The following is a 27,812-nucleotide window of genomic DNA, read 5'->3' as shown; positions in this document are numbered from 1 at the left end:
TTCTTGAAAGCCCCTGAAGAAGGAGATCCAGGGGTAGCCCTGTTCCACAGTCCACGCTGGGGCTGGGCGGGCTCCCATGCCACGTTCACTGTCAGGGCAGAGGCTGTTTGTTGCTTCTCTGGCTTTGCTTCTGGGGCCAGCAGCTGGGCAGAGTGGGGTCTGGGTTCTCCTGGGCCTTGGCTCTGCTTGGATACTCCCAGGGACGGGGAGCTCGTTTCCTATCAGGGCAGGCCCAGCTGCCCTAGGAAGCCCTGGCGGTGAGAAGGCCCTTCCCGCACACTGCTCGCGCGTGTCCCTGTAATGCTCTCCCTGCCCTGGCTTGGCTCTGAGCTGTCTGTCCGGGGATGAGCTAGCTTCTCAGGGCGAATAGAAGAATGACATGTTCTTGGAGCCCCCCTTTGCTGCTCCTCTGAGAACACAGCCTCCTTGTCACCCACCTTGTCCCGTCCCCCCAGTGAGGGCCCCGAAGCTAGAGACCTGGTTCTGGAGATGTCAGTGAAGTTTGGTGAATGGGAATCCAGCCGGGAGCTTATGAGACCCCTGCCCCCAACTTCCTCACAGCCTGTGCTCCCCCCACCGCCCTGCCCACCTGGCTTCCTTCTGAGCTTCTGTTATCCAGGAGGCCACCCAACACCACACACACACACACACACACACTGCACATGCTGTTGTCCCTGCCAGGGGACCCTCCCTGCCCCATCTGCCCCTTTCCTGAATCCCGGACTGGGCTAGATCCCCAGAGCCCTGGTCTCACTCCACTTTTACTCACAGATATGATCCTTAGGCAGGGGGTGCTCTCTCCCTGCTGGACCTTGAGGCCAGGGCCTGGTCTGTCTCGTTGATTGCCAAAGCCCAGGGCCAGCGGGATGCCCGGTGCACCGAGGGCGCTCAAAACGTGAATGCTGTAAGGACCAGCGCCTTCTCTGCCCCCCCTCCCCCCACCATCGGGCCGCTTCAGTCCCACACAATGGACGCAGGCATCTTGTGATGGGTCACTGGCCGTTTATTGGGAGGCTGGAAGGAGTCCTGGGCGCGGAACCTCGATCCCTTCCCTCGGCCCTGGCTTGGAGTATCCAGCAGGGTGGAGGAGCAGAGGAGGGGTACTTCTGGGTCCCCTTGGTTCCTCAAGGACTCTCGTGTCTGGGTAGCACCAGGCGTCACCGCCAGAGGTAGTCCCGCAGCCTAAGTTCTAGCGGCTGCCTGCTTGGATTCGAGGCTCCAGACCCAAGAGGAGCAGGGGCTCAGGATGCCGCCCGGCAAAACAGGAGCAGCGGTGCGAGGGGGACGCGGCGGGAAGCCCCTGGACCGGGACCCAACCTCGGCCCCGCCCAAGCTCCGCCCAAGCTCCGCCCATCCCCGCCCCCAGAGTCGCTCCCGGGCCCCGCCCGGCCCGGCCCGGCCCGGACCCCAGCAGCGCCCCGCGCGGGGCACGGATCCTGGCGGCAGCAGCTCTGTGGGCCCTTTTGGCCCAGCCTGTCCGCGTTCGAGGGCTCGCATGGGTCCGCGCACGCCTTGGTCACCACCACAGTGCCACGAAGGGGTAGCCTGCGGGCGGGACAGAACCAGGGTCGCGAGGGCGCAGACCTGTTTGTCCGCAGTGCGAACTGGGGGACCGGCCCATCGTGGACCTGAAACTCAGTTCCGTAAAAAGGGGGCGGTCTCCCTAACAGAGGGTAGCTCTATCGCAGCCCTGGGGGGACCGACTCGATTACTTCTGTGCTGGGGTTCTTTTCTGGGTGCTGTCTGCCCAGGGCGAGTCCCGGAGCCAGCGTCCCTGGTGAGGCAGACCTGGGCCCCCAGGGCATGTGCTGACGTTCAGGCAGCGGGCCACGGTGGTGGTCCAAGCATTGGGCACAGGCGAACTGCTCACCTGCGGGCTGCCCCAACACCCCACAGCTTTTGTGGGGTGGATGGATGGGGTCCCAGCTCTGCACCCTGAAGCTGTGGGCGCTTGGGCAAGAACTCTGCATCTCTTCTGACTCAGGAAGGGCCCCCTGGGGTACTCCAGGACTGCATAGCACCTGCTGGAGACCCACTCTCCTTCCCATCTAGCTTGACTCCCTGCTGCAGCTGGAGTCCAGTGGGGAGGGTGGGGACATCCCCAGGGAGCCAGACCAGTCATCAACCTCAGCCCCGGCGGAGAGATGTCCGGCCGAGCCAGAGTCCTCAGGGGAGGAAAGCCCAGGACTGGGTGTGGCTGGGAGCTGGGGCCAGGGCGGGAGATGCCCACTCAGGGGCCCGATTTGGGGTGGGCAGGAGCCCTCTGTGTGACCCTGGGTCAGCTCCTTCACCTCTCTGGGCCTCTTTCTACCGGGGTTGGAATGCAGCCTCACCAGTTCTAACTAACTGTGTGATCTTGGGCAAGTTGCTTCACCTCCCTCTGCCTCGGGTTCCTCCTCTGCACAGCCCTGCCCCCAAGGGCGGAGGGCTGAATGAATGGCTGCAAGGCAGGCGGCAGAGGAGTGCGGGGCCCGTGGCGAGCGCTATGCCGTGTCTGCTTTTGTCGTCGTCTATTACTCTAGATGCAGACAGACCGGGACAGTACCTCTCCCACGGAAGGGGCTCGGCAAGTGGCATCTTAAAAACAAAAGCACGTCGGTCTGTCCGGAGGATCACCTCAGCCACCACGGGGTGTCTCGTCCTTACCAAGGAGAGATAGAGGTTTAAAAAAAAAAAGCGGCTTCCTGACGAGAGTGTGAGCAGGTGTGTAACTCGCAGGATGCTCCTTATTCTTGCACAAGAAGCGTCACCATGAGGGGGAAAACGGGGACGGAAAATGGGGCCCATCTTGGGCGTGGGGAGAGGGTTCTGCACTTCCTCTTTCTTGCTTTCCCACAGTTTCTGATGATGAAATGGTGTGGGGTGGAGCGGGTGGGGGTCCCAGTCCAGACGCTGCGTTGGGCCGGCTCAGGGACCCTGGGCTGCCCCTGCAGGTGGCCCCCATGCTGTCCTCACCCTTGGAGAGGCAGAGCCCCCGTCAGCCCTCCATCCTGCGGGAGGGGGAGACCTGCCCCGCGGTGCTGGGTCGGGAGCGCTCCTGCGCCTCCCGGGGCCTGTCCCTCTTCTGGAGGCTCAAGGCTGCGTGACCTCAGGGACGGCTCAGGAGGCGAGAGGAGGCCCTGGGTTACAGGGCATGGGGACCCACCCGCCATCTCTCTCCTCTCATGTTGACCCAAAGAATTCAAACCACTGGGGCCCAGGGCACCTCACCTCCATGAGCCTTGGCCCCAGGGCGGAGCACCCCTCCACAGGGAGGCGCTAAGGTGTGGGTTGTCGTGGGCTCTGAGTGCGGGGACCTCTGGTCTCCTCTGCCCTCCCGACGTCACCACCCGCAACACTGGGCTGCCTGGGGCTCCCTGTGCCCTGGCCTGGACTCTGGTGAGTGTGACCCCACCCCACCTGCTGCTGTGCCAACCTGGAGGGTCTCTCCAGTACCCGGGTTCTAATCCTGCCTAATCCACCACCCAGCGCCTGGTGTGGGCTGGAAGCACCGTCCTGTGCAGGCAGGTCTCACCCAGGGCCCGGCCCTCCCTGAGCCCTGGTGCCCGAGGGCAGGGGCCAGCAGGGTTTTCGAAAGGACTTTCCCAGGTATGAAAAAGGCCAGGCAGGGGCCGTGTCCCCTGGGGCTCCCCCAGGCCTCACAGTTAGTTACCCCGGAAGGAGCCCCAAGAGTGCGATGGGAGCATCCTAGAGAGGGGAGAGGCCCGCGGTCGGGGTTGGGGAACTGGCTCAGCACTGGAGACCCTCTTGTACAGTTTGAATTTTTTGCTCTGGGTGTGAAGCCCTTACAACAAACAAAATAAGAAATTGAAGAAACAGACAGAGGGGCTGTCCTCAAGCTGAAGGGGGAGGACAGCGCAGGGGTTCTGGCGGCCTCATGCAGCAGCAGCAGCCCCTCCCACCCAGAAATGTCTCCATGCCTTGAAGTCTCTGGGTCAGTCCTCACAGCAGAGATGGGTCCCAGTGAGCATCTGAGGCTCAGAGAGGTTGAGCAACATGTGCGAGGCCACACAGCAAGAGCCGGGAGGTCCCAGGGACACGGCCTTGCAGCAATGTCCTCCCTTCCAGGAGTCAGACATTTGCTCCTGCCCTGGCCAGAGCCAAGGGCACAGCCACAGCCACAGACGTGGCCCCAGGTGGCAACCCTTCACAGCCCTGGACCCCAACCTTGACCTCAGCCTGCAGGCATGCAAGGACAGGTTCTCTGCAACCAAGCCCATGGGCCTTTATTAAGGGCCTACTGTGTGTTGGGGCTGCTGCCCCAGGACCCCTATGAACATGGGGAGCTGTTCCCCCCTCCAAGCTTCATCTCTTGGGGCTCCCAGGACCTCACACCTCTGACCCTAATTCTACTCGGAACATTTCCTCTCAGCCTTTTTGGGGCCCTCCTGAGAGCCTGCTTCATGCTGGGTGCGGGCGACACCACGGACAGGACCTGGCTCAGCTCGTGGAGGGGGCAAGCAGGGAAGGCTTCCTGGAGGAAGAGGTGCCTGAGTGAAGGTTAAGGGGTGGGTCGGAATATTGGGAGGGGGTCTGATGGGCCATCTGCACGCTGTTCCACATCACAGAGCGCAGCCTGCCGGGCGGTGGGAGCTGGGCAGGAGTCCTGGAGGGAGCCAGGGAGGGCTGGAAAGGGCAGAGGGGCATCGCCCGACCTGAGTTAGGGTTCAGAAGGGGCCGTGACTGGACCGGGTGTGTGTGAGGAGTGCCCCCCGGGCCCCTGGGCACCACTGCCCAGCATGGGACACAACAGGGTCCTCCTGGATCCTACAGCTGCCCGGGGCCCCAGAACAGCAGCACACCAAGAGCGGTGAGCAGCGTCAGGGTGACAATGGCCGGCTGCAGGGCGTGGGCCCCGCTGGCGTTGCACAGGTCAGTAGAGCAGCATGTGACGTTTTTCTCGCCCACGTAGTAGTTCTCTGAGTCCTCCACACAGTGCGAGCTGCAGCCCTTGCTGATGAAGGTCAGGAGATCAACAGCACCTGGGCGAGGCATGGGGACCACTGGGCGAGGGCCGGGCCCTGGATACTCACCCACCAAATATAGACGGGAAGCTGGGCATCTGTATTTATGTGTGGACAGGAGAACAAGTGGGCAGGTGGACAGGTGGACAGAAGGATGAACAGTCCAGCGTAGAGACCTAATCCCAGGCCCTTTGAATCCCTGCCAGTGGAGGGAAGGTGCAGGGCTTCTAGGGGATGGTGCAGGGGGCGGGGCAGGGGCACAGGGAGGCCTGCGGGGACAGCAGGGCCACTTACGGATGCGCTCAGTCCAGCACTGGGTCTCAGAGTGGCTGCAGTTCTGCACGTGCTGGCAGTGCTGGTTGCTGACCTCGGCCTGGCAGGAGTAACACTGCAGGGCGGTGCCTGCAAGGTGGGGGTGGGGTGGAGCTCAGAGGCTGCCCCGCCTGCCCTCCCACGCTGCGGGGGTATGGGGGGAACCTCTTTTTCTCATAGGTCACACACAAACTGGGGGCCCCTCACAGGGAGGGCCCCACGCCCACCCCCTTGCCTCTAAGGCCCTGTTATGATGCCCACGCTCCTGAGAGGGACGCACACCAGGCGGGTGAGGGCGGGATGGACAGGACCCTTCACACTCCCTCTCAGCATCCCCCTCCCCCTGACCCGGAGCTGTGAGCCCGCAGGTGCGCCCCTGGCCCGGCCCTGCTCTGTCCTTGGGGGCAGTGGCCCCAGCTGTCATGAGGATTAGGTCTCCTCTGGGTAAAACGATGAAGCTGGGATCCACGTCACCCCAGTGCCAACAGGTTCCCCGCGGCCAGCCTGTGCTCGGGCACCACACGCGCCGGCCGACTGTGTGTCCTCGGGCACCACCACGATCCCTGCTTTCCAGAAGAGGGAGCTGAGGCTCTGAGGGCTTTACTGATCACCCGGGGCCCTGGGCCGGGAGAGTCCCTACCAGGCCCGAGTCCAGACTGGAGCAGTGCAGGCCCACAGCCTACCCCTGCTGCCCACATCAGAAGCCGGGGCTGGGCCTGGGCAGAAGGATCTCTTCCCTCCGTCCCTCTGTGGCCCTTCTTCACTTGAGGCCCTTTGCCCCTGTGCCCCCCACCCACTCCACAGGCTCTCTGCGCATCCCTCCAGCAGCCAGGCCAGCCCCACGGCGCTGGAGGAGAGACCCCCGCGCTGCCCGGCCTGCTCCCGCCTCGGGGGACAGCTAGGAGATGACCCGGTATCCTGGCTGCACTAAGAGCTGCCCCAGGGGAAGCTGGGTAGGGTCAAAGCCCCTTCTCCGCCCCCTGCCTCGTGTCCTTCCGCCCAGCCTGCCGCCTCCTTCCTCTCTGCCCCTCTGGCCTTCCTCGATCATCCCCCCTGCCCCCCGCCCCAGCCCTGCTCCCCCAACCCTGCCCCGTGGCCCCCTGCGGTCTCACCTGGCTGCAGGGCCAAGACAGCGGCTAGCAGGGCAAGGAGGACAGCCTTCATGGTGGCGGGTGGGCAGCAGGGAGCAGACCTTGGGCGGTTTTATATGGTTCTGCTGGCTGGGGTGGGGGGGTGGCCGCCCACAGTCAACACCAGTAGCTTCCTGGCTGCAGGGCCCCAGGGCCGCCCACAGTCAACACCAGTAGCTTCCTGGCTGCAGGGCCCCAGGGCGGGGCAGGTCCCAATCTCCAGCCCCCAAACGGCTGCACCCTCCCGCTCCCTTTGGCCTTCTTTCTGCTTCGGGAAGGCAGAGCCTGCCCGGGGCAGGGGCCATTCCTCAGCCGACCCAGGACGAGGCCCCAGACCACTTCTCCACCACCTCAGAGGGGCGGCAAGGCCAGAGAAAGGAGAGCGTATTCCCCAGATTCACTCACTCCTGTCTTTGAGCCCAGGTTGAGGGCCCCTCTCTCGGCCCCACTGTGCTCTGTGTGGGAGCCATGCTGACCCCTGTGGCTGAGTCCCACTGGGGTGACAGGCCTTGATCAGACGGCACAATCAGCAGGAAGGAAATGTGGGCTGCAGAGAGGGGGCCTGGTGGGGACCTTCTGGGGAGGCTGCCAGGGCGCACGGGTGTGGAGCACAGCATACGGGCCGGAGCTGTGGGCCTCACCCTCATGACCTCACTCAAAACCCCACCACACCGTGGCACTTTAGCTGCAAGGGAGTCCTGGAAATGCCGCGTCAGTGGCCTCTGCGGGACGAGGAGGTGACAAGAGCTCAGCCCTGGGCCAGATATTTTCCATCCAGACCCAGGCCCCCTCTCCACCCTGTTTGTGTCCTGGGTCCCATAAGGATCCTATGAAGGCTTCCACTGGCCAAGACCTGAGGGTGAGATGCTCAGCAGTCAGGCCACCTGTTCTGCCGCACCTGACACCTGGGCCACCATGGCGGCAGCTGCATCCCTGTCACCAGCCTTCTCCCATCACAGCAGCTCCAGCCAGCCTCTGGGACTGGCCCTTCCCCTCATTCCTCTGCACCAGGGAGGGCCGGTGGCTCCTGGCTGCTGCTGCCCTCTCAGCCTGACCCTCCCTTTGTGCCCAGTCTCCCTGGGACCCCTTGGAGTGTCGACCAGGTGGTGGCAGGCACAGGCTGCACCCACTGCCTGCTGGCCCCAGGGTGTGTCTGGGGGCGACGAGCTCCTCCTACAGGGGGAGAGGGCCTCTCATTTCCTCAGGTCTTCCTGGCCCTGTGGATGGCCTCGTGGAGCACATCTCACTCCCCTCCTTGGTTTACCCCCCAGAAAAGGGCCCAGGGCACGTCAGGGGTGGAAAGGATGTTGCCAGGCGCAACATCCTTAGGGGAAGGGGCTCCGTGGGCCGCAGGGAAGGCTGAGGGGCAGCGGATGCCTCGCAGTGGGGGGCAGCCCGGGAGCAGGGTGCCAGGGCAGTGTGGGCCAGGGGTGCCCTGAGACCCGGCCCTCCCGGGATTCACAGCACTCCTGGGGTCTACCCCGACCCCAGCCCCCAGGCCGGGCTCTGTCCCTTGGAGCCTGGGGCCCAGAGAGGGAGGAACTTGCTCAAGGTCACACAGAGGTGAGCGTGTCCCCTGCACCGGCGCACCTTCCTGGCCCACGCTACGTGCCTGGCACTTTCTCTCCGAACATGCCCCCCCCCCCCGCCTCCCGCCCCCTCAGCTCAGCTGCGTCACGTGGGATGTAAAATGTTTGTGCCTTCACTGTTCCCTCGTGGGGCTGCCCGTCTGCGCCCCTCCCCCACCCCAGTTCACGGGGAGCTGCGGTGCCCTGGGCTGGGACCTTTCTTATCTGTTTTGTGTTCAAGGCACCCAGCACCTAGCACCAGCCTGAAGCACTTATTCTTCAAATATTGACAGTTGCCCGTGTGTTCGCTGATGTCATTTGATATGAAGTGGTTGCTGTAAGGCAGTGGTTCTCAGATGGGGGCGTTTCCGTGGCACAGGGGACGTTTGGCGGGGCCTGAAGACATTTTCAGTCGCCCAAATGGGGGCGCTCCTGGCGTCCAGGGGTGCAGGCCGAGAATGCTTCTCCACACCCTGCTGTGCGCAGCACAGCACGACAGAGTCCTCGGCTGATGCAGGCAGGACCCGCCGGGAGCCCCGGCGGTGACGCCGCTTTGCTGGGGTTGGGACCCGCCACTCTCCCTTACGATGTTTCCCTTTGTGGTGGGAATCTCTGCTGTATTTTGGAGGCACGTAATTTGTCTGGTTGCACAGATTCACAGCCACAGAGGAATTTGCCAGGATGAATCCCACCTGGACTCGGCCACGTCTGATGTAGAGAGGGTCTGGAGGAGACTTTGGGCTTTAGGGGTTAGTGCAGACCCTGTAATGAGTTAAGACTCCTGGGCTTATTGGGATGATGGGAATGCACCGTGCATGTGAGAAGGACGTGAATTTCGAGGGCCAAGGGCGCAGTGCTATAGGCTGAACTGTGTCCTCCCCTAATTCATATGTTAGAGCCCTAACCCCCACCCTGATGGTTTTCAGGGAGGGGGCCTCAGGGTTGGATGAGGTCATGAGGTTGGGGCCCTCACGATGGGATTCGGTGACCTGAGAAGATGTGGCGCCAGCTCTCTCTACCACGCGAGGATACAGTACGAGGGAACCACCTGCAAACCAGGAATAGAGTCCCCACCAGAACCTGCCCGCCCAGGAACGCTGATCTCAGACTGCTGCGCTCCAGAACTGGAAGAGAAAAAATTCTCTTGTTTATGTCACCCATACTGGTATTTTGTTATGGCAGCCCAAGCTGACCGAGATGGATGACCTAATGGACATGACTCAAATATAGAAGACCACGGCTCTGATGCCCTGTGGACAGTTATTAAACTCCACTCCTGATAACAGTTTGAGCTCTGACCTGGGCCCCAAACTGAGCTCTCACTGGGGTCAAAGTCTGAGCGCCGACCCTGGGCCAATGCTGAGCGCCATCCCGTCACTCATGCACTGGGCATGCGGTGAGCCTCAATGGAGCCTGGATCCTTCGGTGGGATCCAGCTTTCCGGGAAGGCCTGTGGGGGCGTGACTGCCTGCGGTCCCTCCACACAGGAATGGGGTCGAGGTGTGGCTTCGATGTGACTTCCCCTTAGCCCCCTTCCTTTCCTCTGCTCTGCGGCCACCTCCTAGGACTCCAGATTTTCCTGTTCTCTCGTGGCCCTCCACCTGCCTGCCCAAACCGGTTGGGTTCCCTGGAAACCCTGCCTGTTCACATAGCTCAGAGATTTCCCTGATCTTGTCAGTGTGAAGCTGGGGCTGCTAGGGCTGGTGGTGGGGCTGGGCACTGCGGGGAGGCAGGCTGTGTAGGGTAGACCCGCCTCACAGGGGTTCCTTACCAACGGGCCACTGCCACCTCCTGGGGCTGCCACGTGGTTCCACACTTTCCTGGACATCAGTTTTGGATGAATTCATTATTTTATGCAGAATTTATAAAAAAAATAAAGATGGGGTATACCGCAAAACTGCAACTGAATTCTCTTCCACATTTGTAGACATTTTCCTTTAGAAAAATGCATGTATCACCAGGAGGGTAACTGGTGCACTGCCAGATCCCTGACAGATTGGGGAGAGCGTCCACAGTGCCGGGCTCCCCATTATAGGTTCTCAAAGTTAAAGCCGTGTGCTGCAAGCTCCGACTCTGTGAGGGTGTCTCTGTGTGTGAAAACTGCATGTAGGAGCGACCGTGTGGAATGCATGTGTGAGGGTGTGTTCCTGGGTGAACAGTGCACGTGGAGGGCGTGTGTAAATGCGTGTCCCACAGCTGAGTGTGCGTGCAGGGCACTGAGACGCCGTCCACCTGATCGGTGCGCCAGCCCCACACCGTCTGTCCTGGGCTCAGGGGTCTCTGTCCCCAGAGAGCCCTGGTCGCAGAGGTGCCCCTCCCATGTGTTCCCGAGTCCTCAGGGCCTCGGTGCCTCTCAGGACTGAGCCCCTAGCCGGCCCCCCTTCTCCTGTCCACTCCTACCTCCCCGAGTGAAGTCGGGGAGCCAGGAGCTCCGGCCACACCCCCAGCCCCCAAGTAAAGTCCCCTCTGCTGTGAGAAACCCTCGCCCGGGCTCTGGGGGGACCGGACATCTCTCCACCCGAGGGTCTGGAACCTGGGCTGGGTGCCCAGCATGGCGCAGGCCAAGGGCCATGGGCAGAGGGGCCGCAGCACTCAGGAGCCCCGTGGGCTTGGAAGACAGTGAGAGCAGGACCTCGCCAGGCCTGGTGGCCCAGGAGGACCCTTCTGGGGCACGTGGGATGCCACTGGAGGGGGCGGCGAGGGGGCGTCTGCTCAGCCAGACCCTCTCCAAGGCCTTTGGGCTGTGGACAGTCTGGCTTGGTGGGGGGCCTGACCCTGTGCATTGGGGAGATACTTGGGGGAGGGGGCCCTCCATGCCAGGCTTCACGTGACACCAGGGGATGGTCTTCCTTCTCCTTGTCTCTTCCCGACCCCTTCCTCTCTGCCAGAGTGGACTCAGTCCTGGAGACGAGGCCCGAGGCTCCCAGTGTGATCGTGGGAGCATCGGCCCCAGCAGGTTCTGACGGGAGCAAGAGATCCGGTTCCCACAAGGTGGCAGCAGAGTGCCATGCGGGGATGAAGCCGGCCTTCCTGGGGTCAACCTCACCATCCCCCGGAGACCCCGCTGGCTAAGGGCCCTCCAGTCCGCCGGGGGCAAGGGCAGAAGCCAGGGCCAGGGGAGGCAACAGCGGGTTCAGGGCCGCCTGGGGGGAGTGAGCAGAGGCCAGATGCTGCCTGCATGTGGAGGGCAGAGCTTGGGGGTGGGGGGACAGAGAGTCAGGGACGACTCCGCGTTTTTGGCCGGAGCGATGGAGACGTGGAGCTGCCACTCACCGCGGTGGGTGGTGTGAAGCTGGAGCCCGGCCAGGGGAGGGGTGCGAGCGCAGGTGTAGAAATGCCGGCTCGAGGGTTAGAAGGCTACGTACGTCGGGACGCTGGGTAGGGCACAGGCGGCTAGAGTTTGCGGGAGGGGTCCTGGCAGGAGGCATAAATTTGGGAGCTGCCTGCCTTTGCTGGTAGGCACAGCAGGAGACTGGAGGAGATCCCAGGAGGGGGCGTGGACAGAGAGGAGAGAGCCGAGGGGTGAAGCTGGCCCGTTGGGAATCAGCAGGGGAGGGTGAGGAAGGAGGGCCAGGGGTGGTCGCGTCCTGGGAGCCAAGGGAAGAAGGTGAACGAAGAGGGAGAGAACTATTCAAATCTATCCTAGCTCCCTGTTGCTGCTGCAACACATGACCATAAACTGGGCTTAAAACAACACACAGGGCTTCCCTGGCGGCGCAGTGGTTGAGAGTCCGCCTGCCGATGCAGGGGACACGGGTTCGTGCCCCGGTCCGGGAAGATCCCACATGCCGCGGAGCGGCTGGGCCCGTGGGCCATGGCCGCTGAGCCTGCGCGTCCGGAGCCTGTGTTCCGCAACGGGAGAGGCCACAACAGTGAGAGGCCCCCGTATCGCAAAAAAAAACCCCCAAAAACCCCCACACATTTATCATCTTACAGTTCTGGAGGTCAGAAGTCTGACGCGAGCCTTACGGAGCTAAAAATCAAGGTGTCCACAGAGCTGGTTCCTTCTGCAGGCTCTTTTCCGTCTCCTGCAGGCCCTGCATTCCTTGGCTGGTGGCCCCTTCCTCCATCTTCTAGGCGCACACTCCATCCTGCGGCTGCTGTCACATCTCTTTTTCTCCCTCTGCCTGCATCCTCACATCCTTCTCCGGCTCTGTGCCTCCTTCCTCCCTCTTATGAGGACCCTGTGATGACACCGGGCCCATCCTCATAATCGGGATAATCTCCCATCTCAAAAATCGTAACGCAATTGCATCTGCAAAGTCCCTGATGCCATGTGAGGTGACCCAGTCACCGGTTCTGCGGATTCGAGCTTGGAGGTCCTCTGCCCCCCCATGCAAAATACATTCACCCCATCCGAAGGTCCCCCAAATCTCAACTCATTACAGCATCAACTCAAGTCTGAATCTCATCCAAGTCTCCCCAGCTCAGAAATTTCAAATCTCATCATCCAAATCATCTAAATTAGGGGTGGATGAGGCCAGAGAGGAGGAAAACAGCGTTGGCCGGTGGACTTCGCAAAGGGAGGGGCTCAAGCACTGCCCTCCTTCATCAGAAACGTCCCCACTCGAGGCCTCCCGGCTGGGGGCGCCGGGCCCACCCTGCCCTGCTGCCACCCCTGCCCAGGACAAGAGGCCCCGCCTTTTCAGCCCAGAGATGCACCCATCTCCGAATCCGAGCCTACGGTCACCGCGCGCCCGCCGCTACCCGCGGAGACACAGAAACGCCGAGTCCCCCGGGCCGCCTAGAGCGTCCCGGAAGTGGCTGGGGGAAGGCGGAGCGGCGCGGACCGGCGGGGGGCGGGGCGCTTCCGGCCGGCGGTGGCGGCTCGGGGTCCGCACGTGAGTGGCGTTCAGGCTTCGCAGGTGAGTGGCGTTCAGGCTTGCGGGGGTGCCGGGCGGGGCCCGGGGCCGAGCTGCTGGTGCGGAGCCTCCCCTGGGCCCCCGAAACCGAGCTGGTCTCTTCGCAGCCTCCCTCCGAGCCTGGCGGGGGCTTCCCCCCGAGGAAGGACCAGCCCTCGAGGTCCCTTCGCCAGGAAGGAGCCGGCCTGAGACCTGGCTGCTTTCTTTTCTTTTTGGTTTTTGCCTTTCTGCCCCAAACGTGGCCTCCGGCGTTAGAAACTCTGTCAAAACAAGCCTCTCCCCTAACCCGAGCCGTCCCCCTGCTTCGGGCTGCCCACGGCCCCGCACCTGCGCCCACGAAGGAGGGGTCTGAGTGGGTAACTAACTGCCCGCCTCCCCTCTCTGCAGGGTGCGCACCCCCATGTCCGCCCCTGACCCAGGACCCCTCCCCATTCCCTCTTGCCCCTCAAGACTTAATCCAGTCCTTCCTCGGGCCGGAACACTTGTGTCCGGAGTATATTTCTGATAGTCGCTCCGCTCCCCACACACGCCCTTGCACACTACTGGCTACTGCCGAGGAAACGTGGTTTCTCACATCCTCCTCCTAAATTCCTCAGGCTCTCCTCTAAGGAAGAGCGTCTCCCCGCCTACAGGAAGGGGTAGAATGCAGGTGGTGCCCCACTCTTCTCTCTCCTGCCCCAACTCTGCCCCTGTGGCCCAAGAGGGTATCAGTGGCAAGGCTTCAAACCGTTTTAATTTTTTGGCCGTGTTGTTTCCTTTTGGTTTAAGAAATTGTTTCAGAAGCAATATCTGAATTTCACTTTTAAAGGAAGTTTTTGTCTCTCCAGCGGGACCGGTGTTTCCATCTCCCTTGTATCAGGCTCAGACGTGAGGAAGCGCCCACAGTGAGCCCGTGTCTGGCGCTGAGCCTCCTCCCGGTGCCACGTCTGGCCCTTCCTCCTGCCTTTTGTGCTTGGAGTCAGTCCCTCGCAAGTGACCGGGGGTCCCCTATTTCCTCCTGGTTTTTATGGTGGTTTTATAGTAAATGTTTCCTTAAGGATGGATTATGGCCTTTAGTTCCCTCTGCTCTCCACAGGGCCAAGCAGTGCACAGTCACACTGTCCCCCAGTAAATATTGCGTTAGCCGAAAAGGTCGTTCGGGATTTTCCCTAGCATCTTATGGAAAAGCCTGAACAAACTTTATAGCCAACCCAATAGGATGAAAATAGGTCCCAGCAGGCTCGGCACCCGCACTTTGCAGACCAGGAGACTGACTCAGAAGGGTTAAAGGACGTACCTTGGGCTGGCTGCTGACATGCCTAGGATTTGTCTTTGGGACTCTTGCTACATCTGAATAAACTTCATTTCTGTTGAGCTGTGGTCTCAAGGGGCTACCATTTTATGTTGCACACGTGAGTAGTCCTGTGGCCTCACCTGTGGCGTGAAGTTGGACAGAGCCGAGTGTGAGGGTTTGGGAGGGAGGTGAGGTGGGAGTTGATGCCTTTCCACGCTGGGACCTGGCGACGGATGCTGTCAGCTGCCTATGGTGCTGCCTCGGTGACCGGGTGAGAGGGAAGCCAGGGGACACAGCTGGCCGGGAGGGAGAAGACAGGACTCGTGACAGACACGCCACACGGCCCGAGCAGACCAGCCAGGGCTGGTCAGTGTGGGGATAACAGCTCTTCACTCCTCAGGGGCTGGAAGAAGTTGGCATTTTACCAGGTGACACGTGACAGGGCTGTGATTCTCACAGGCTGCCTAGGTCAGCCAGGACCATCTGCTAAGTCCTGCATGTCTGCTCCACGGAGCAGGGAGGGGTGGGGGGCGTTTGGGGAAATTGTCATAAAGGGATGGACATGACCAGCTGGAAGGGACCGTAATGACCCAGATCTTTATGAGGATGAAAGGTAGATGATGATGAAAGACAAGTTAGACCAGAGCTGTGGGGTTTATATGAGTCACTTTTCTTTATGTTCTCTTACTAGCTTTAACCAAAGACGTGTATGTCAACTTAAACACGAAGTTTACTACTTACAAGTTTACATAACTGATGCAGGAAGACCACCCTCCTCCCAGCGGGGCCAAAAGACAGTTCTCGTATTTTTGTTTCCAGCATGAATTAGTAATTTATTCATAGAGTGTTCTCGATCAACAAGTATTCAGGAAGCCCGCTCTGACCTGGCCCTTTCCAGTGTCCTGTGTGTGTGTAAGGGAGGGAGGGTGCGTGTGAGTGTTGTTTGCACGCTCACGTGTGACTGTGCGTCCAGAGGCATCCTTGGCGTCTGAGCATGTCGCTGTGGGGACCAGTAGCTGAGAGACTGGCAGCCCCTCTGGGAGGAGCCCGAGGCCTACCAAGGCCTGGTTTTCTAGAAGCAGTCTGGGGCCTGCTGTCAGAGAGGGGGTTTGAGGGAACCTTGTTTCAGAAAAGGTTTGCAGGTTCCTCAGCCCCGGAAGTCTAGAGGAATCCCTGCCCCCTGCAGCACCTCCATCCCCTGCCTTGGCCGCCCTCAAAGGAACAAGGGCTTTGTGAAGGTGGATAGGTCAGGTGGGCCGAGAGCAGCTACAGCGGGAAGGTTGGTTCTGGAGGTGGGACGTGGCTCTGAGGTTGCCCAGCGCCTATGGCTTCCTTGCTTCGTCCAGTGGCATCGCCCTTGGCGTTTTCCCGGGAGGCCAGGTTGCTTCCAAGAGAGCCACTTTCAATTTGGAGCCGTAGCGAGCGACTCAGAGGTCACTGTGGAAGCTGAGAAGTGCCAGTGTGTCCAGCGCGCCAGGCAGCCCCCCCTCCGCCGGGCAGGCCTCTTCCCTGCGCCACCTGCCGGCCAGCTCGCGTGTTCATCGCCTCCACGACACCGCCCCCTGCCGCTCCCCAGCACGTCGAAAGTAGCGGATGTGCCTACGGTGGTCGAGGCACGGGCTCCGTAACGTTTTTCTTTCTTCCCCCTTTTGCTTTCCAGCTGCTAAAGCACGATGTGCGTGAGAGAGGCACCCATGGCTCAGACGGTGAAATCTCGATTTGCCGGAAACCAGCTCCCGGGGCCCCTTTACCTTCCGGTCCGTGTTTGAGGGGAGAAGCTGCCACCGTCCCTGCAGAGAAGGCTGGAGGTTCCAACCGTGGAAGCCTCGGGCGGCTGACACTCGTCCCCCCTGCAGAGAGGGCCGGGAAGCTGCCCGAGCCGAGAAGGGACCTTGGCTCGTGGCGGCCCGCATCAGCAGGACGCCAGTGGGCGAGGGTGGTGGGAGGGGAGGGAGGCTTGGAAAAGCCTCCAGTACTGGCTCAGGTGCGACCCCTGTCGGCCGGGACGAGCCCCCTCATGGCCTCCAAGCCGGCTGCCGGGAGGACCCCGGGGGAGAAGCGCAAGAGGGTGGTGCTGACCCTGAAGGAGAAGATGGACATCTGCCGGCGCCTGGAGAAGGGGGAGAGCAGGAAGGCGCTGATGCAGGAGTACAACGTGGGCATGTCCACCCTGTACGACATCAGGGCCCACAAGGCCCAGCTGCTACGCTTCTTCGCCAACTCCGACTCGGATAAGGCCCTGGCGCACCGGCGCACGCTGCACACGCCCAAGCTCGAGCACCTGGACCGCGTGCTGTACGAGTGGTTCTTGGTGAAGCGCGCCGAGGGCGTGCCCGTCTCGGGCCCCATGCTCATTGAAAAGGCCAAGGACTTCTACGAGCAGATGCAGCTGACCGAGCCCTGCGTGTTTTCTGGCGGCTGGCTCTGGCGTTTTAAGGCCAGACACGGCATCAAGAAGCTGGACGCGTCCAGCGAGAAACAGGCGGCTGACCACCAGGCTGCAGAGCAGTTCTGCGGCTTCTTCCGGAGCTTAACCGCCGAGCACGGCCTGTCCCCCGAGCAGGTGTACAACGCCGATGAGACCGGCCTCTTCTGGCGCAGCTCGCCCAGTCCCAGCCCGCAGGGCGGGGCGGTGCCCGGCCCCAAGCAGAACAAGGACAGGCTGAGCGTCCTCATGTGCGCCAACGCCACAGGCTCCCACAGGATCAAACCCTTGGTGGTCGGGAAATGCGGCGGCCCCAAGGCGGTCCAGGGCATCCAGCACCTGCCTGTCGCGTACAAGGCCCAAGGTAACGCGTGGGTGGACAAGGAGATTTTTACTGACTGGTTCCATCACATCTTTGTGCCCGCGGTGAAGGAGCACTTCCGAGCCGTGGCTCTGCCCGAAGACAGCAAGGCCATCCTCCTGTTGGACGGCTCCCGCGCCCACCCGCGGGAGGCCGACTTAGTTTCGGAGAACATTTTCACCATCTTCCTGCCCGCCAGCGTCACCTCCCTGATCCAGCCCATGGACCAGGGCATTCGCAGGGATTTCATGAGGAACTTCGTCACCCCTCGCGGCACGCTGCAGGCCTTTACTCCCCGATGCAGCGTGCACGACGCCGTGCTCGACGTGGCCTGCGCCTGGAACGCGGTGCCGGGCGCCGTCTTTAGCCGGGCCTGGAGGAAGCTGTGGCCCGAGGTCACGCTCGTCGAAGGCTCGTCTTCAGAGGAGGAGCCCGAGCGCCTCAGGACGAAGCCTCCCGACCAGACCTTCGTGCACATCCCCGGGCTCGGGGGAGGCGCCCCGGCCCGCCTTGGGAGCACGGCCACGGGGAGTCCCGAGCTGGCCGAGGCGGGGGTGGGTGACGAGGCGGCCTGGGAGCAGGCGGCTGCATCCTTCGACGCTGTGGTGCGCTTTGCGGAGGGGCAGCCCTGCTTCTCGGCCCAGGAGGTGGGCCAGCTGCGCGCGCTGCGCTCCGTGTTCGGCAGGCGGCAGCAGGCACAGCGGTGCAGGGCCCTCAGGGCCGCAGTCAAGCTCGAGGCGCCCTGGGAGCACGCTGGGCCTCGCGGCGCCCCGCCTCGCTCCCCTCTGCCCGGCTCGTCCACAGCGGGTGAGGCCTGAGGCAGCGGGGCCCGACCTGCGGTCTCAGGGGTCACGTCCCTCAAGACGGCCCGCCCCGTCGGGGTTTTGCCGTGTGGCCTGTCGTGCCACATGGGTGCCAGGGGGTCTTCCTGAAGGGCCCACCCAGACCCAAAACGTACCGGAGCCTCCGGTGGCCGGAAGCCAGCCTCGTGTTCTCTGGCTGCGCCTTGCTGTGTCCGAGGGTGGAGATGTCTCTCTGTCCAGGTGGGGAAGAGCCGCCTTCAGCCGACCAATGGCGGTACCCGCTGCCACTTGACCGGGCTGGTACTTCCTGTGGCCCACCGCTCCCCTCCTCCAGGACTCAGTCTGCTGGTCTGGGGGCCGGCCCTGAGCCGGGCAGGTCACTGAGGGCGGGACTCAATAGAATAAGAGTCGGTGTGGGCCCTGCCTGTGGCTCTGCAGGCCACACGTCCCCCTTCAGTCGTGAGCTCACGTAGCAGCACATCCCGCCTCTCAGGCTCAGACCCCAAGATGCAGCAGGCTGCGCGCCTACTTGATGTGGTAGAAGTGCTCTGTTAAAGCCAGCAGGAGCGGGCGGCTGGGCCCGTCACCCCAACGTGGGGCCACAGGGCACTGCCAGTGTGTCGAGCATCTTGGCTCCGAGTCCAACCTACAGGCCTCATCCCCCATAATTTCACCTTTACGGCCCCTGCATTAATAAACTTTGACCAGATGTTCAGAAATTAGCCTTAGGCGATATAACAAAAACAGTAAAGCTCGCAGCTGAGCTGTCTAGCAGGATTTGAACTCCTGTTTTCAGCTGTGGAAAGCTGGCTGTGCTGGTGGTCTCGCAAAGGCCGGTCGCGGGATGGCGCGGCTGTGTTTCCTGTGTTGCAGCTGATTCCCAGCCTCTACGTTCTGCCATGTTGCTCATCAGCACAGCTGTAGGACAGAGAGCCCTTATCGGCCGTGGTCACCCTCTTCGAATGTACGTGAAATGGGTGAGCTTTTCTGTACTCTTTTCACTGCTTCGCCTTCAGTTGCATCCCCTTCTTGGGTAGCTGAATCGGCACGTAGTTTTCACTCCTGTGTTTGTTGCGTGCCGAGAGCCCTCCGTGAGAGCCGAGGAGAGCTGAGGGCCTGCTTCGCAGTCGGCTTCTCTGGTGTTTCTACATCTTTCCCAGCAGTGCGGTGGCAGTCACGGCCGGCCCGGCGCTGCTCTAGTGCGGTGGCAGTCACGGCCGGCCCGGCGCTGCTCTAGTGCGGTGGCAGTCACGGCCGGCCCGGCGCTGCTCTAGTGCGGTGGCAGTCACGGCCGGCCCGGCGCTGCTCTAGTGCGGTGGCAGTCACGGCCAGCCCGGCGCTGCTCTGTGGACCGTGCGTTCCCTGCTTCAAATGCGGGTATGAAGATTGTGAAACAAGCACAGATCGTTTTCACAGTGTCGTTGCTGATTCTTTGGGCCAGATTGCCTCCTGCTGTGTTGTCACATCGGTTTCCTTCCCGTGTTTGGGGCGACATCTGTGCACCGTGTACTTCTGTGCCACTTTTGGACTCCTGTGTGTCCCCTGTGCGGTTGAATTGCAGCTGCTTGAGGTGTTGACAGGGTTAGATGTCAGGGGCGGGGCAGCGTGGAGATGGACAGACATGCAGAGAAGCTCCCTCCCCACTGTCAGCCCCTCGACCCCAGCCCAGTGGTTCTGGAGTAGCGGGACTGTGCTGCGGGGGGGACGGCCCCCCGTGGGTGCTCTGTCCCCACCAGACTGTAGACCCCAGGCCAGACTCCTGTCCTGCCCTCGCAACCTGCCCCCGTCTTGGCTGTGTTGTGGCCGATCAATGAGTGCTCGTCACGGACCGGCTGAGGGAGTCTGTTCTCCTTCCAGGACCAGACACGCCCCCTGTGCTGCGTTGTTCTTCAGGGGCAGGACTCGGCCCTGCCTGCTTCCCTCTACCCTAACGAGCCGGCACGCCCCCTCCTCATGGCCTCAGTGCTGGAGATCCTGGGCGGTGCGAGGTTTCTCGGGGTGCAGACTGAGGTGCAGCGTGAGGTGCGCGTGCCCGGGGAGGACCGGAGCCCGGCGGCGCCCAGCTGCCCATGGGTGCCCCCACCTCTGCCCCGCCCCCGAGTGCCCACCCCTGGGGCTTTGCTCTTCACTCACCATCCAGTTTCTGAGAGCCTCAAGGGGTCAGAATGTTCTGGTCTCAGAATCTTTGCTAAACAGTCTTAGGGGGCCCCACTGGACTGGGTGCGAAATCGGAGCCGGTGGGAAGGCCTCCTCATCCGCCCGTGCATCGGCCCCTCTGTCTCCTCTCCTGAAGCGCCCGGGGGCAGTGGGGTCTCCGTCCTGCTGGCAGAGCCTCTTCCAGGCCCCCTGCCCGCCCTGCAGGGGCGGCGAGTTCAGGCACAGCGGGAGCGGTGCACAGTCTTCCCGCCCCAGGCCGGCAGCACCGGTGCCCTGGGATAAGCCCAGGAGGCGGCCCTGTCGGGACGCGGCGGGCCCCTTCCGGTCTGTTTGCCCACCTTGACCTTCCCCCTTCTCGGTGGTCAAAACGACTTGGCAGACCCCGAGCTGGGAGGAAGCTGCCTGCGGCCGCACCGTGTCCTCAGCCTCTCCTTCCCTCCGCGGGAGGAATCGGGGCGTCCCCGGAGCTGGACGGGCAGCAGGTGCCACCCCTGCCTGTGGTGGATAAGGGGCCGTTCCTGGGCACTGCCCACAGTGCCGGGATCCAGGGAGAGGAGACCAGAGTCTGCTGGGAGGCCTGGGGCCCCCGACTCAGGACAGGCAGCCTCCGCCGGGGTTGCCCCTTGCCTGAGCCTGGCCGAGCAAAGGCTGGACTCGCAGGTTGTAGATGGAATTCAGGCATCTGCCAGGGGGCTGGGTGGGTCGGTGGTCCTTCACAGCCTCTTTTGCTTTGGATCCGCTGCCTGCAGTGCCTGCTCCCCAGTGCTGGGGGGTCTGCAGGCGCCCCAGGTTAGACCCACGGTGTGGGAGGTCCTGGAGGTCCTCCAGTTGGGGAAGGCTGAGCCTGCGCAGGGGTCTGGGGTGAGCTGCCCCGCCTCGCCAGTGTTTCCTGCGGGCGGGGGAGGCAGCTGAGGCCCTGCCCTGGGCGTGTCCACGTGGTAGCACTCACACCTCTGGTGAGCCAGGTGGTGGGGTAGGGGGGATTGGAGGGTGGGTGGGTGGAGGGCAGATGAATGAAGAAAGGAAGGCAGGCAGTTGCAGCCTCTGCTTGGACCTTTTTCGGCCAGGATTACCCGGGTCGGAAGGCAGAGCCCTTTGGAGGCAGCTCGGGGCCACCGTAGCCAGATGTTTCTGGAGGGATGGAGGTCGGCGGCAGGGACACACGCTGCTTCTGTTCCTGGGAGGCTGTGGCACAGGGGCAGCAGCATTTTGGGCAGACAGGACCTGCCTGGGCAGCCCCAGGAAGGAGGCATCCACAGGCACCAGCGTCAGTGGGTTCTCTTGGTTCGTAAACGTGCTTCTGTTTCATCCATGTGTAGCGTTGCTCAGCGCCTGCTGCGTGCTGGGCATTGGGCTCAGCTTGAGGCCAGAGGGTGGTCAGACAAAGTCCCTGTCCTGCTTCCAGGGAACACAGGTCTCCCGAGAAGGGCTGCTGGGGCGGCCGCCCCGTCCGGCAGTTGCGTTCCCGGGTCGCAGCCGCCGTGTCCGTGAGGACGTGGGGCACGTTGCTGAGGGGAGCCCAGGTTGTGTGTGAGGGTGAGTCACCTGCGTGGCAGGCCCGGGAGGCCTGGATTGCTGCTCCTTCCACCTACCACTCAGCTCCGGAAGCAGGGCTGTCCCTCACCCCCAGCCCCAGAGCTGTGCGCAGAGGTTCTTCCCGGGGAGGAGCGGGCCGTGGGACAGAGCTCCTGGCCCCTCTGCTAAGGAGCTGACTTGGTTTGCTGCAGAGTGTGGAGAAGTGCAAGCCTGAGGCTGCTCTCAGAAACCGGACGTCGTGGAGAAAGGCCAGTGGGAGGAGGTTGATAGATGTACTGGTGATGCAGGCTAAACTGTAGGCTGTCTGTGGGTCAGGGAAAAAATCTGAAGCACTGAGCTCAGTGTCGATTCCTTCAAAGGAGCCAAATTTGACTGGATTGGTCTGAGAAGCAGCGTACACCCAGGGCGTTGTTAAAAACAATAGAGCAGCCGGCCAGCTGTGAGTGGAACTTAACAGCTGGCTGTGGGCAGGGGCCACGCAGAGCTTTGGCAAAACCACTGCCATGGGGTGGGAGGTGGGCGGAGTGGGGGCCTGCTGGAGGCCGCACCCCTGAGAAGGAGCATGGGGGCTCCGTCACGGGCTGCAGGGGAGGCACTGAGGTGACCCAGCCAGCCAAACATGAAGCAAACAGATCACAAGTCCCAGTTTGGGGTGACCAGTACCCGGAGCTGGTAGATATATGTCCTAAAAGGATCCGTTTCCAACCAAACATTATGAACATGCAAGGAAACAGGAAAATACGGCCACATACCATATTGTTACCAAAAAGCAGGCAACGGACACGGTCTCAGGGAGTGAGATGTTGGATTTAACAGGAAAAGACTTCCAATTGGCCTTTACAAATGTGGTCAGAGAACAAAAGGAAACCATGATTAAAGAAGTAAAGGGGGAAAAAAGAAAGGAAGGTATCAAGTAGAGAGTATCTATAAAAAGATTATAAACAAAAAGTTACTTTAAAAAACCTGGAGGGACTTCCCTGGCGGTCCAGTGGTTAGGACTCCACGCTTCCACTGCAGGGGGCACGGGTTCGATCCTTGGTCGGGGAGCTAAGATCCCACATGCCGCGGGGCGTGGTCAAAAAACAAACACACCCTGCTTCTGTGACCATCTTATTTTTATTTTTTTGCAGTACGCGGGCCTCTCACTGTTGTGGCCTCTACCGTTGCGGAGCACAGGCTCTGGACGCGCAGGCTCTGGACGCGCAGGCTCAGCGACCATGGCTCACGGGCCCAGCCGCTCCGCGGCATATGGGATCTTCCTGGACCAGGGCACGAACCTGTGTCCCCTGCATCAGCAGGCGGACTCCCAACCACTGCGCCACCAGGGAAGCCCTTCTGTGACCATCTTAAAGGAAACTCAGCTATCTTAATTAAGAATAGACAGACGACACCTTAATACAAATATTAAAAAAAAACAAAAAAACATTCCTCTTAAAAAAAAAAAAAAAACCATGGAAATTCCAGAGTTGAAAAGTACAACAGATGAAAAATTCACTGGAAGGGCTGTACAGTAGATGTGAACTAACAGAAGAATTAGCGATCTTGCTAGCGCTCGAGATTGATAGATTATGCCATTCAAAGAACAGGATGGAAAGAACGAAGAAGATGGATGGTCTCAGAGCCACATGGGACAGTCTCACCCACTGCCCAGAAAGGAAGACCGAGGCGGGAGTAGCAGCCTGGTCCTCCGTCGTGGTTGGAGGTCGTGGCGCTGGGCCCTCAGCCCTCCCGAGCCACCGCTGCTGCCTGCCGCCTCTCCTACCCAACCGGGCCTACGGGGGGCACCGGCCTTCGCGGGTGGACGTGGGGCCTGTCCCTGTGACGGCCCCATTTCACGGAGGGGTCCTGAGGCCTGCCCCAGACCGCAGACCTCCTGCTGTGTGACGCCCGGTCAGTGTGGCCACCGCTGTGGACTTTGGGCAGGAGGGGATTCTTGGGCAGTGCCGGAAGGGTGGGCTGGATACCCCAGGCTCCGTGGGGAAATGGCCACATCCCTCTGACACGTGCGCAGGCACAAAAAGTCCATCGCTACCGCAAAAAAAAAAAAAAAAGGCAAGAAACAATCAGGCAAAAATAATTGGGCTTCCCTGGTGGCGCAGTGGTTGGGAGTCCGCCTGCCGATGCAGGGGACACGGGTTCGTGCCCCGGTCCGGGAGGATCCCACATGCCGCGGAGCGGCTGGGCCCGTGAGCCATGGCCACTGAGCCTGCGCGTCCGGAGCCCGTGCTCCGCAACGGGAGAGGCCACAGCAGTGAGAGGCCCGCGTACAGCAAAAAAAAAAAAAAAAAAAAAAAAAAGCCCATCACGCTGGCCAGGGCCCAGGAACTGGGCTCTGGAAGCGAGTCCTGCTTCTTGTCGTGAGCAGCCCCAGTGAGAAGAGGAGCCAGAGGCCCAGCGGGGTGGGGGCCCCAGCGTAGCTCCTGGGGTCTGGGTTTCACTGGCTGCCCCCAGCCCCTGGCAGAAGCCAGGCTGTGAGGTGTGGTTGTCACCCCTCTGACACAGCCTCTCCAGGGACGGTCTTCCAGCCTGGGGCCAAGGAGTGTGTGGATGTGGAAACTGCAGGGGGTTGTGGCACCCTCACAGACCCTTCCAGACCAGGGGCCTGGTCACACGCTGAGCCCTTTGTTCTGTCTTCAGGGTCTGCACAGTGCCCTCTGCTGGGCTCATGAGGGAGTGTAGGTGGCCCCAGCCTAGAGGCTTGAAGGAGCTGGAAGGTTCCTGATCAGCCAGGACTCAGGAATCTGCTGTGCTTGGCCTGGGTGAACCCTGACCCTGGTCCCACGCTGAGCCTGGCCCTGGTCGCACGCTGAGCCTGGCCCTGGTCCCACGCTGAGCCCTGACGCTGGTCCCACTCTGAGCCCTGGTCCTGGCCCTGGTCCCACGCTGAGCCCTCAGCCTGGTCCCACGCTGAGCCCTCAGCCTGGCCCCCATGTTCCCTTAGCTCATAAGGAGGGCAAAACCAGGGAGCCTGGAGCCCTGTGTAGGTTTCACTCCTCTCCTGGGGGAAGGTAAGAGCCTTTGCTGACCTCCTCCCTCCTCCCCCACATGTGACTCAGTGCTCTCTGTGGTCACAACACTCCCCCTCCTCCGCCTCTGCCCCAACTCCAGGTGCAGGGCGGTTCCAGGCCCTGGGTGACAGTGTCCCGGGGGTGGAGAGTGACTGTGAAGCTGACTCACTGCACGGCGGGGGAGGTGTGAGCGTCAGAGCTGGGCTCGCCCAAACGCAGACCCCAGCTGGTCCAGGCGGCTCCTGGGGGAGCATCAGGGCTGCGCCAGGCCCTGGTCATCGGGTGGGCAGGCGCACACAGGGCCCAGAGCCGAGACCCTTCCAGCCAGCCCCATTCGCAGAGACCATGGTGCTTGGGGGCCCAGCAGCCAGCTGCCCTGCCTCTGCCCCTCCCTCTCCAGGGACCTGGGCTCTGGCCCCTCCCAGTCACGAACTGGGGCCAGTGGCCTCTGGCTGCAGAAGTCAGGCTGTAGGCTTTGCGGTGGGGAGGGCCCCAGAGAGCCCGCCGGGGGCATCCTGCAGGGGCGGGGAACCTCCTTCTCTGTCCAGCCTGGCCCTGTGCTCACTCAGACACAGGTCCCACCTCCACAGGCCCGCAGACAGACACCGGTGGAGCCCAGGGGCTGGGAGTCACAGGCTGAGAGAGCTTCCCAGGGGGACAGTGGGAGGCCAGAAGAGGCCTGTGAGAGCAAAAGGCCAGTGTCCTGGAGGGGGTGGGACCTTCCTGTTGGGGGCCCCTCTGCCAGGCTGTGGTGTCCCGACTGCAGTGGGGAACCTCTGAAGGTGGGGATTGGGGGACAGAGGTGTGAAGAGTGAGGGGCTGGGGAGCGGGTGATGGGCAGGCCCTGCGCCCTTGTTCCCCAAGGCTTCGGTGTGAGCTCAGGCCTCCAGACACCGAGACACTGGCCACCACGAGAGTGGGCGGGGCCTCACTGCAGTGGAGAAGATGGACACCGGCTTTTATGTCTGGACCTGGCAGGAGTGGGGGCCTGTGCCCGGCCTTCCCGCATCCCTGCAGTTCCCCAACAAGGCCTGGAGGTGGCCCTGCTCCCCACTTCCAGATCAGGACCCCACGGAGCAAGGGTGAGTTGGCCCTGGGTCCAGGTCCCGACCCTGTATCCTCCAGGCTCACGCTCCATCTCTCCGCCACAAGCAGCGTACCCGCAGCCTGGCCAACAGCTAGTGGGAGGCTGAGGCCCCACTGGCAGCAGACGGAGAAACAGAACAGGAGGGCGAGAGAGGGTGGGGGGTAGGGGCAGCCGGAAGAGGGGTCTAAGGAGGGATCTGTTAGCTTAGGAAGCAGGTTGGGCCCCAGGATGCTCCTCTGAGAAGGGGGCTCAGCTGCGGTTTCCAGCGAGTGGGCATCTGTTCCCTCATTTTATTAGTAACACAGAACAGTGATGTCACTGGGCTCTCCGTGAGCCAGCCACTCCACTGACCGATTCTTCCTAATTGCGAAAAAGGAGTCTAGGTGTCCTCGGGAGGCTCTGCAGCGGATTCCACGAGGCCTTGAGTTGCCGCCGTCCACTAGACGCGGGCGTCTGGGCTGCCCCGCCATCCTAGAAGGGGGGCCCAGCCAGCAGGCACGGTGACCTCGGCATTGAGGCTCAGGCCTGGTGGTCCTGGGCCTCCAGAGAGATACTGCTGGGCACCAGGCTGGCAAAGCAGCCTGGGCCAGGGGTGGGCAGCTGCTGCTACACCCCAGCTGGAGACCTGGATGAGACCATGGGGCGGCAGCTAAGGGTGAGAGCTTGTGGCGCCGGCCGGCCCGGTTCAGTGCCCGTCTCTTTGCCTCCCACGGCCCTGCTGTCACCTCCACCCCAAGCAGCACTGGTCCTCGTTCAGCGGTTTGTCACTGAGAGGACTGCAGGTCGGACGTCGGAACACAAAATGGGTATTTCTGCAAACGCTTCGAAGTTCACCACCCTCCTCAGCTCTGGTTCTCACAGGAAGGGACTTTCTTCTTTAGTGACAGAAAGGTCCTCCCAGCTTGTTTGCAAGAACGGGGGCTGGAAGCCACGCTCTGTTGAGGACAAGCACAGTGCTCCCTGTGCCCTGCCCCGGGTCCGCGCGCGGCCCACGCTGCAGTTGCATCTGATCTGTCCAACAAAGCGGAATCTTCCAGACACTTGACGACAGGGCCTCGCCCGACCACTGGGTCACAGCTGTCATCCCATGATTCAGACACCTCTTGGAGACTCTTCGGGGGGGCTGGAGATGGGGCCACCTGGACAGACAGCCGCCCACTGCCCCCAGAGGGCAAAGTTGTCCTTATAGGAAGCAACGGTCTGGAGTTGGATGGTGAACTCCTTTTCTCCAATTAGGAAGGTGGGTTCAAGTGCGTGGCCACAAGAGCACGACTGGAACTTGAGCCCAGGTCTGCCTCCCTCAAGGCCCTCACTCTTCATCAGTGAAGTGCACCGCCAGCCAGAGGGCAGGCGGGTCAGGGTTGTCGTGTGGGTGGTGAAGGTGGTGATAGTGATGTCGATGGCTGTGCTGGGAATGATGGTGGGGTGCGGTGGTTACGGAGGGTGGAGAGGAGATGGTGGGACACGGTGACAGTGGTGATGGTTGTATGTACTGTGCGCGGTGGAGGTGGTGGCTTTGACGGTGGTGACAGGAGTGATGGGGGGTGGAGAGGACGGTGGGGCTGGGGACGGTTGATGGTGGAGGTCACGGTTATGATGGGGGGTGTGGTAGAGGTGACAGTAATAGTGGATGAGGACGAGGATGCTGGCGATGGGGGTGCTATGGTCTGGATGTTCGTTTAACTGCTGAAATCCTAACCCCTAAGGTGATGGTACTTGGAGGTGGGGCTTTGAGAGGTGGTCAGGTTATGAGGGTGGAGCCTTGCTTTGGGTTAATGCCCTTAAAAAAGAGACCCCAGAGAGCCCCCTCGCCCCTTCCGTCACCTGAGGACACAGTGAGGTCTGCAGTCCACAACCAAGAAGAGGGCTTTCACCAGAACCCTACCACCCTGGCACCCTGACCTTGGATTTCCAGCCTCCAGGACGGTGCGAAGTCACTTTCTGTTGTTCGCAAGCCCCCCCGGCGGTGGTATTCTGTTCGGAGCAGCCCGGGTGGAGGCAGGCGGGGATGAAGGTGGCGTGGCGGCAAGGGTGCTGGTGCTGAAAGTGGGGCAGTGAGGAGCTCGTGTGATGGTGGTCGTGGTGGTTTTAACGGTGGTGGTGATGTTGGGGATGGTGGGTGCTGTGCATTGGATTGTGTCCCCCTGCCCAGAGTCATGTGACGAAGCCCTAACCCCCGCAGGACAGTGTTTGGAGATAGGGCGTTGAGGAGGTGATTATGGTGAGAGGAGGTCATGAGAGTGGGGCCCTAATCTGATAGGACTAATGCCTGTATCCGAAGAGGGTGATCACTCTCAGTTTCTCTCTTTCTCGCAAGCCAAGAAAA

At 61.8% G+C, this 27,812-nt stretch overlaps 2 protein-coding genes across 2 annotated transcripts; one reads left to right on the top strand and one right to left on the bottom strand.

Moving 5' to 3' along the window:
* Positions 1–4,767: 4,767 nt before the first annotated feature.
* PSCA (prostate stem cell antigen) lies at positions 4,768–6,440 on the bottom strand (the record flags this gene model as incomplete). The annotated part of the gene is made up of 3 exons (XM_082858637.1): positions 4,768–4,982; positions 5,259–5,366; positions 6,389–6,440. The coding sequence occupies 3 exons, from the start codon at positions 6,438–6,440 to the stop codon at positions 4,768–4,770; spliced, it is 375 nt and encodes a 124-aa protein (XP_082714763.1).
* A 9,686-nt stretch (positions 6,441–16,126) lies between these two features.
* Positions 16,127–20,137, top strand: JRK (Jrk helix-turn-helix protein; the record flags this gene model as incomplete). The annotated part of the gene is made up of 4 exons (XM_082858462.1): positions 16,127–17,702; positions 18,572–18,675; positions 19,592–19,771; positions 20,060–20,137. 4 exons carry the CDS (start codon positions 16,127–16,129, stop codon positions 20,135–20,137), a joined length of 1,938 nt encoding a protein of 645 aa, XP_082714588.1.
* Between the last annotated feature and the right edge of the window lie 7,675 nt (positions 20,138–27,812).

This window comes from Leucopleurus acutus (genome assembly GCF_964270905.1).
Source record: "Leucopleurus acutus genome assembly, chromosome: 17".
In the NCBI taxonomy this organism is placed as follows: domain Eukaryota; kingdom Metazoa; phylum Chordata; class Mammalia; order Artiodactyla; family Delphinidae; genus Leucopleurus; species Leucopleurus acutus.
The sequence above is the reverse complement of the archived record's forward strand: the minus strand, read 5'-3'. Positions and strand labels throughout refer to the sequence as shown.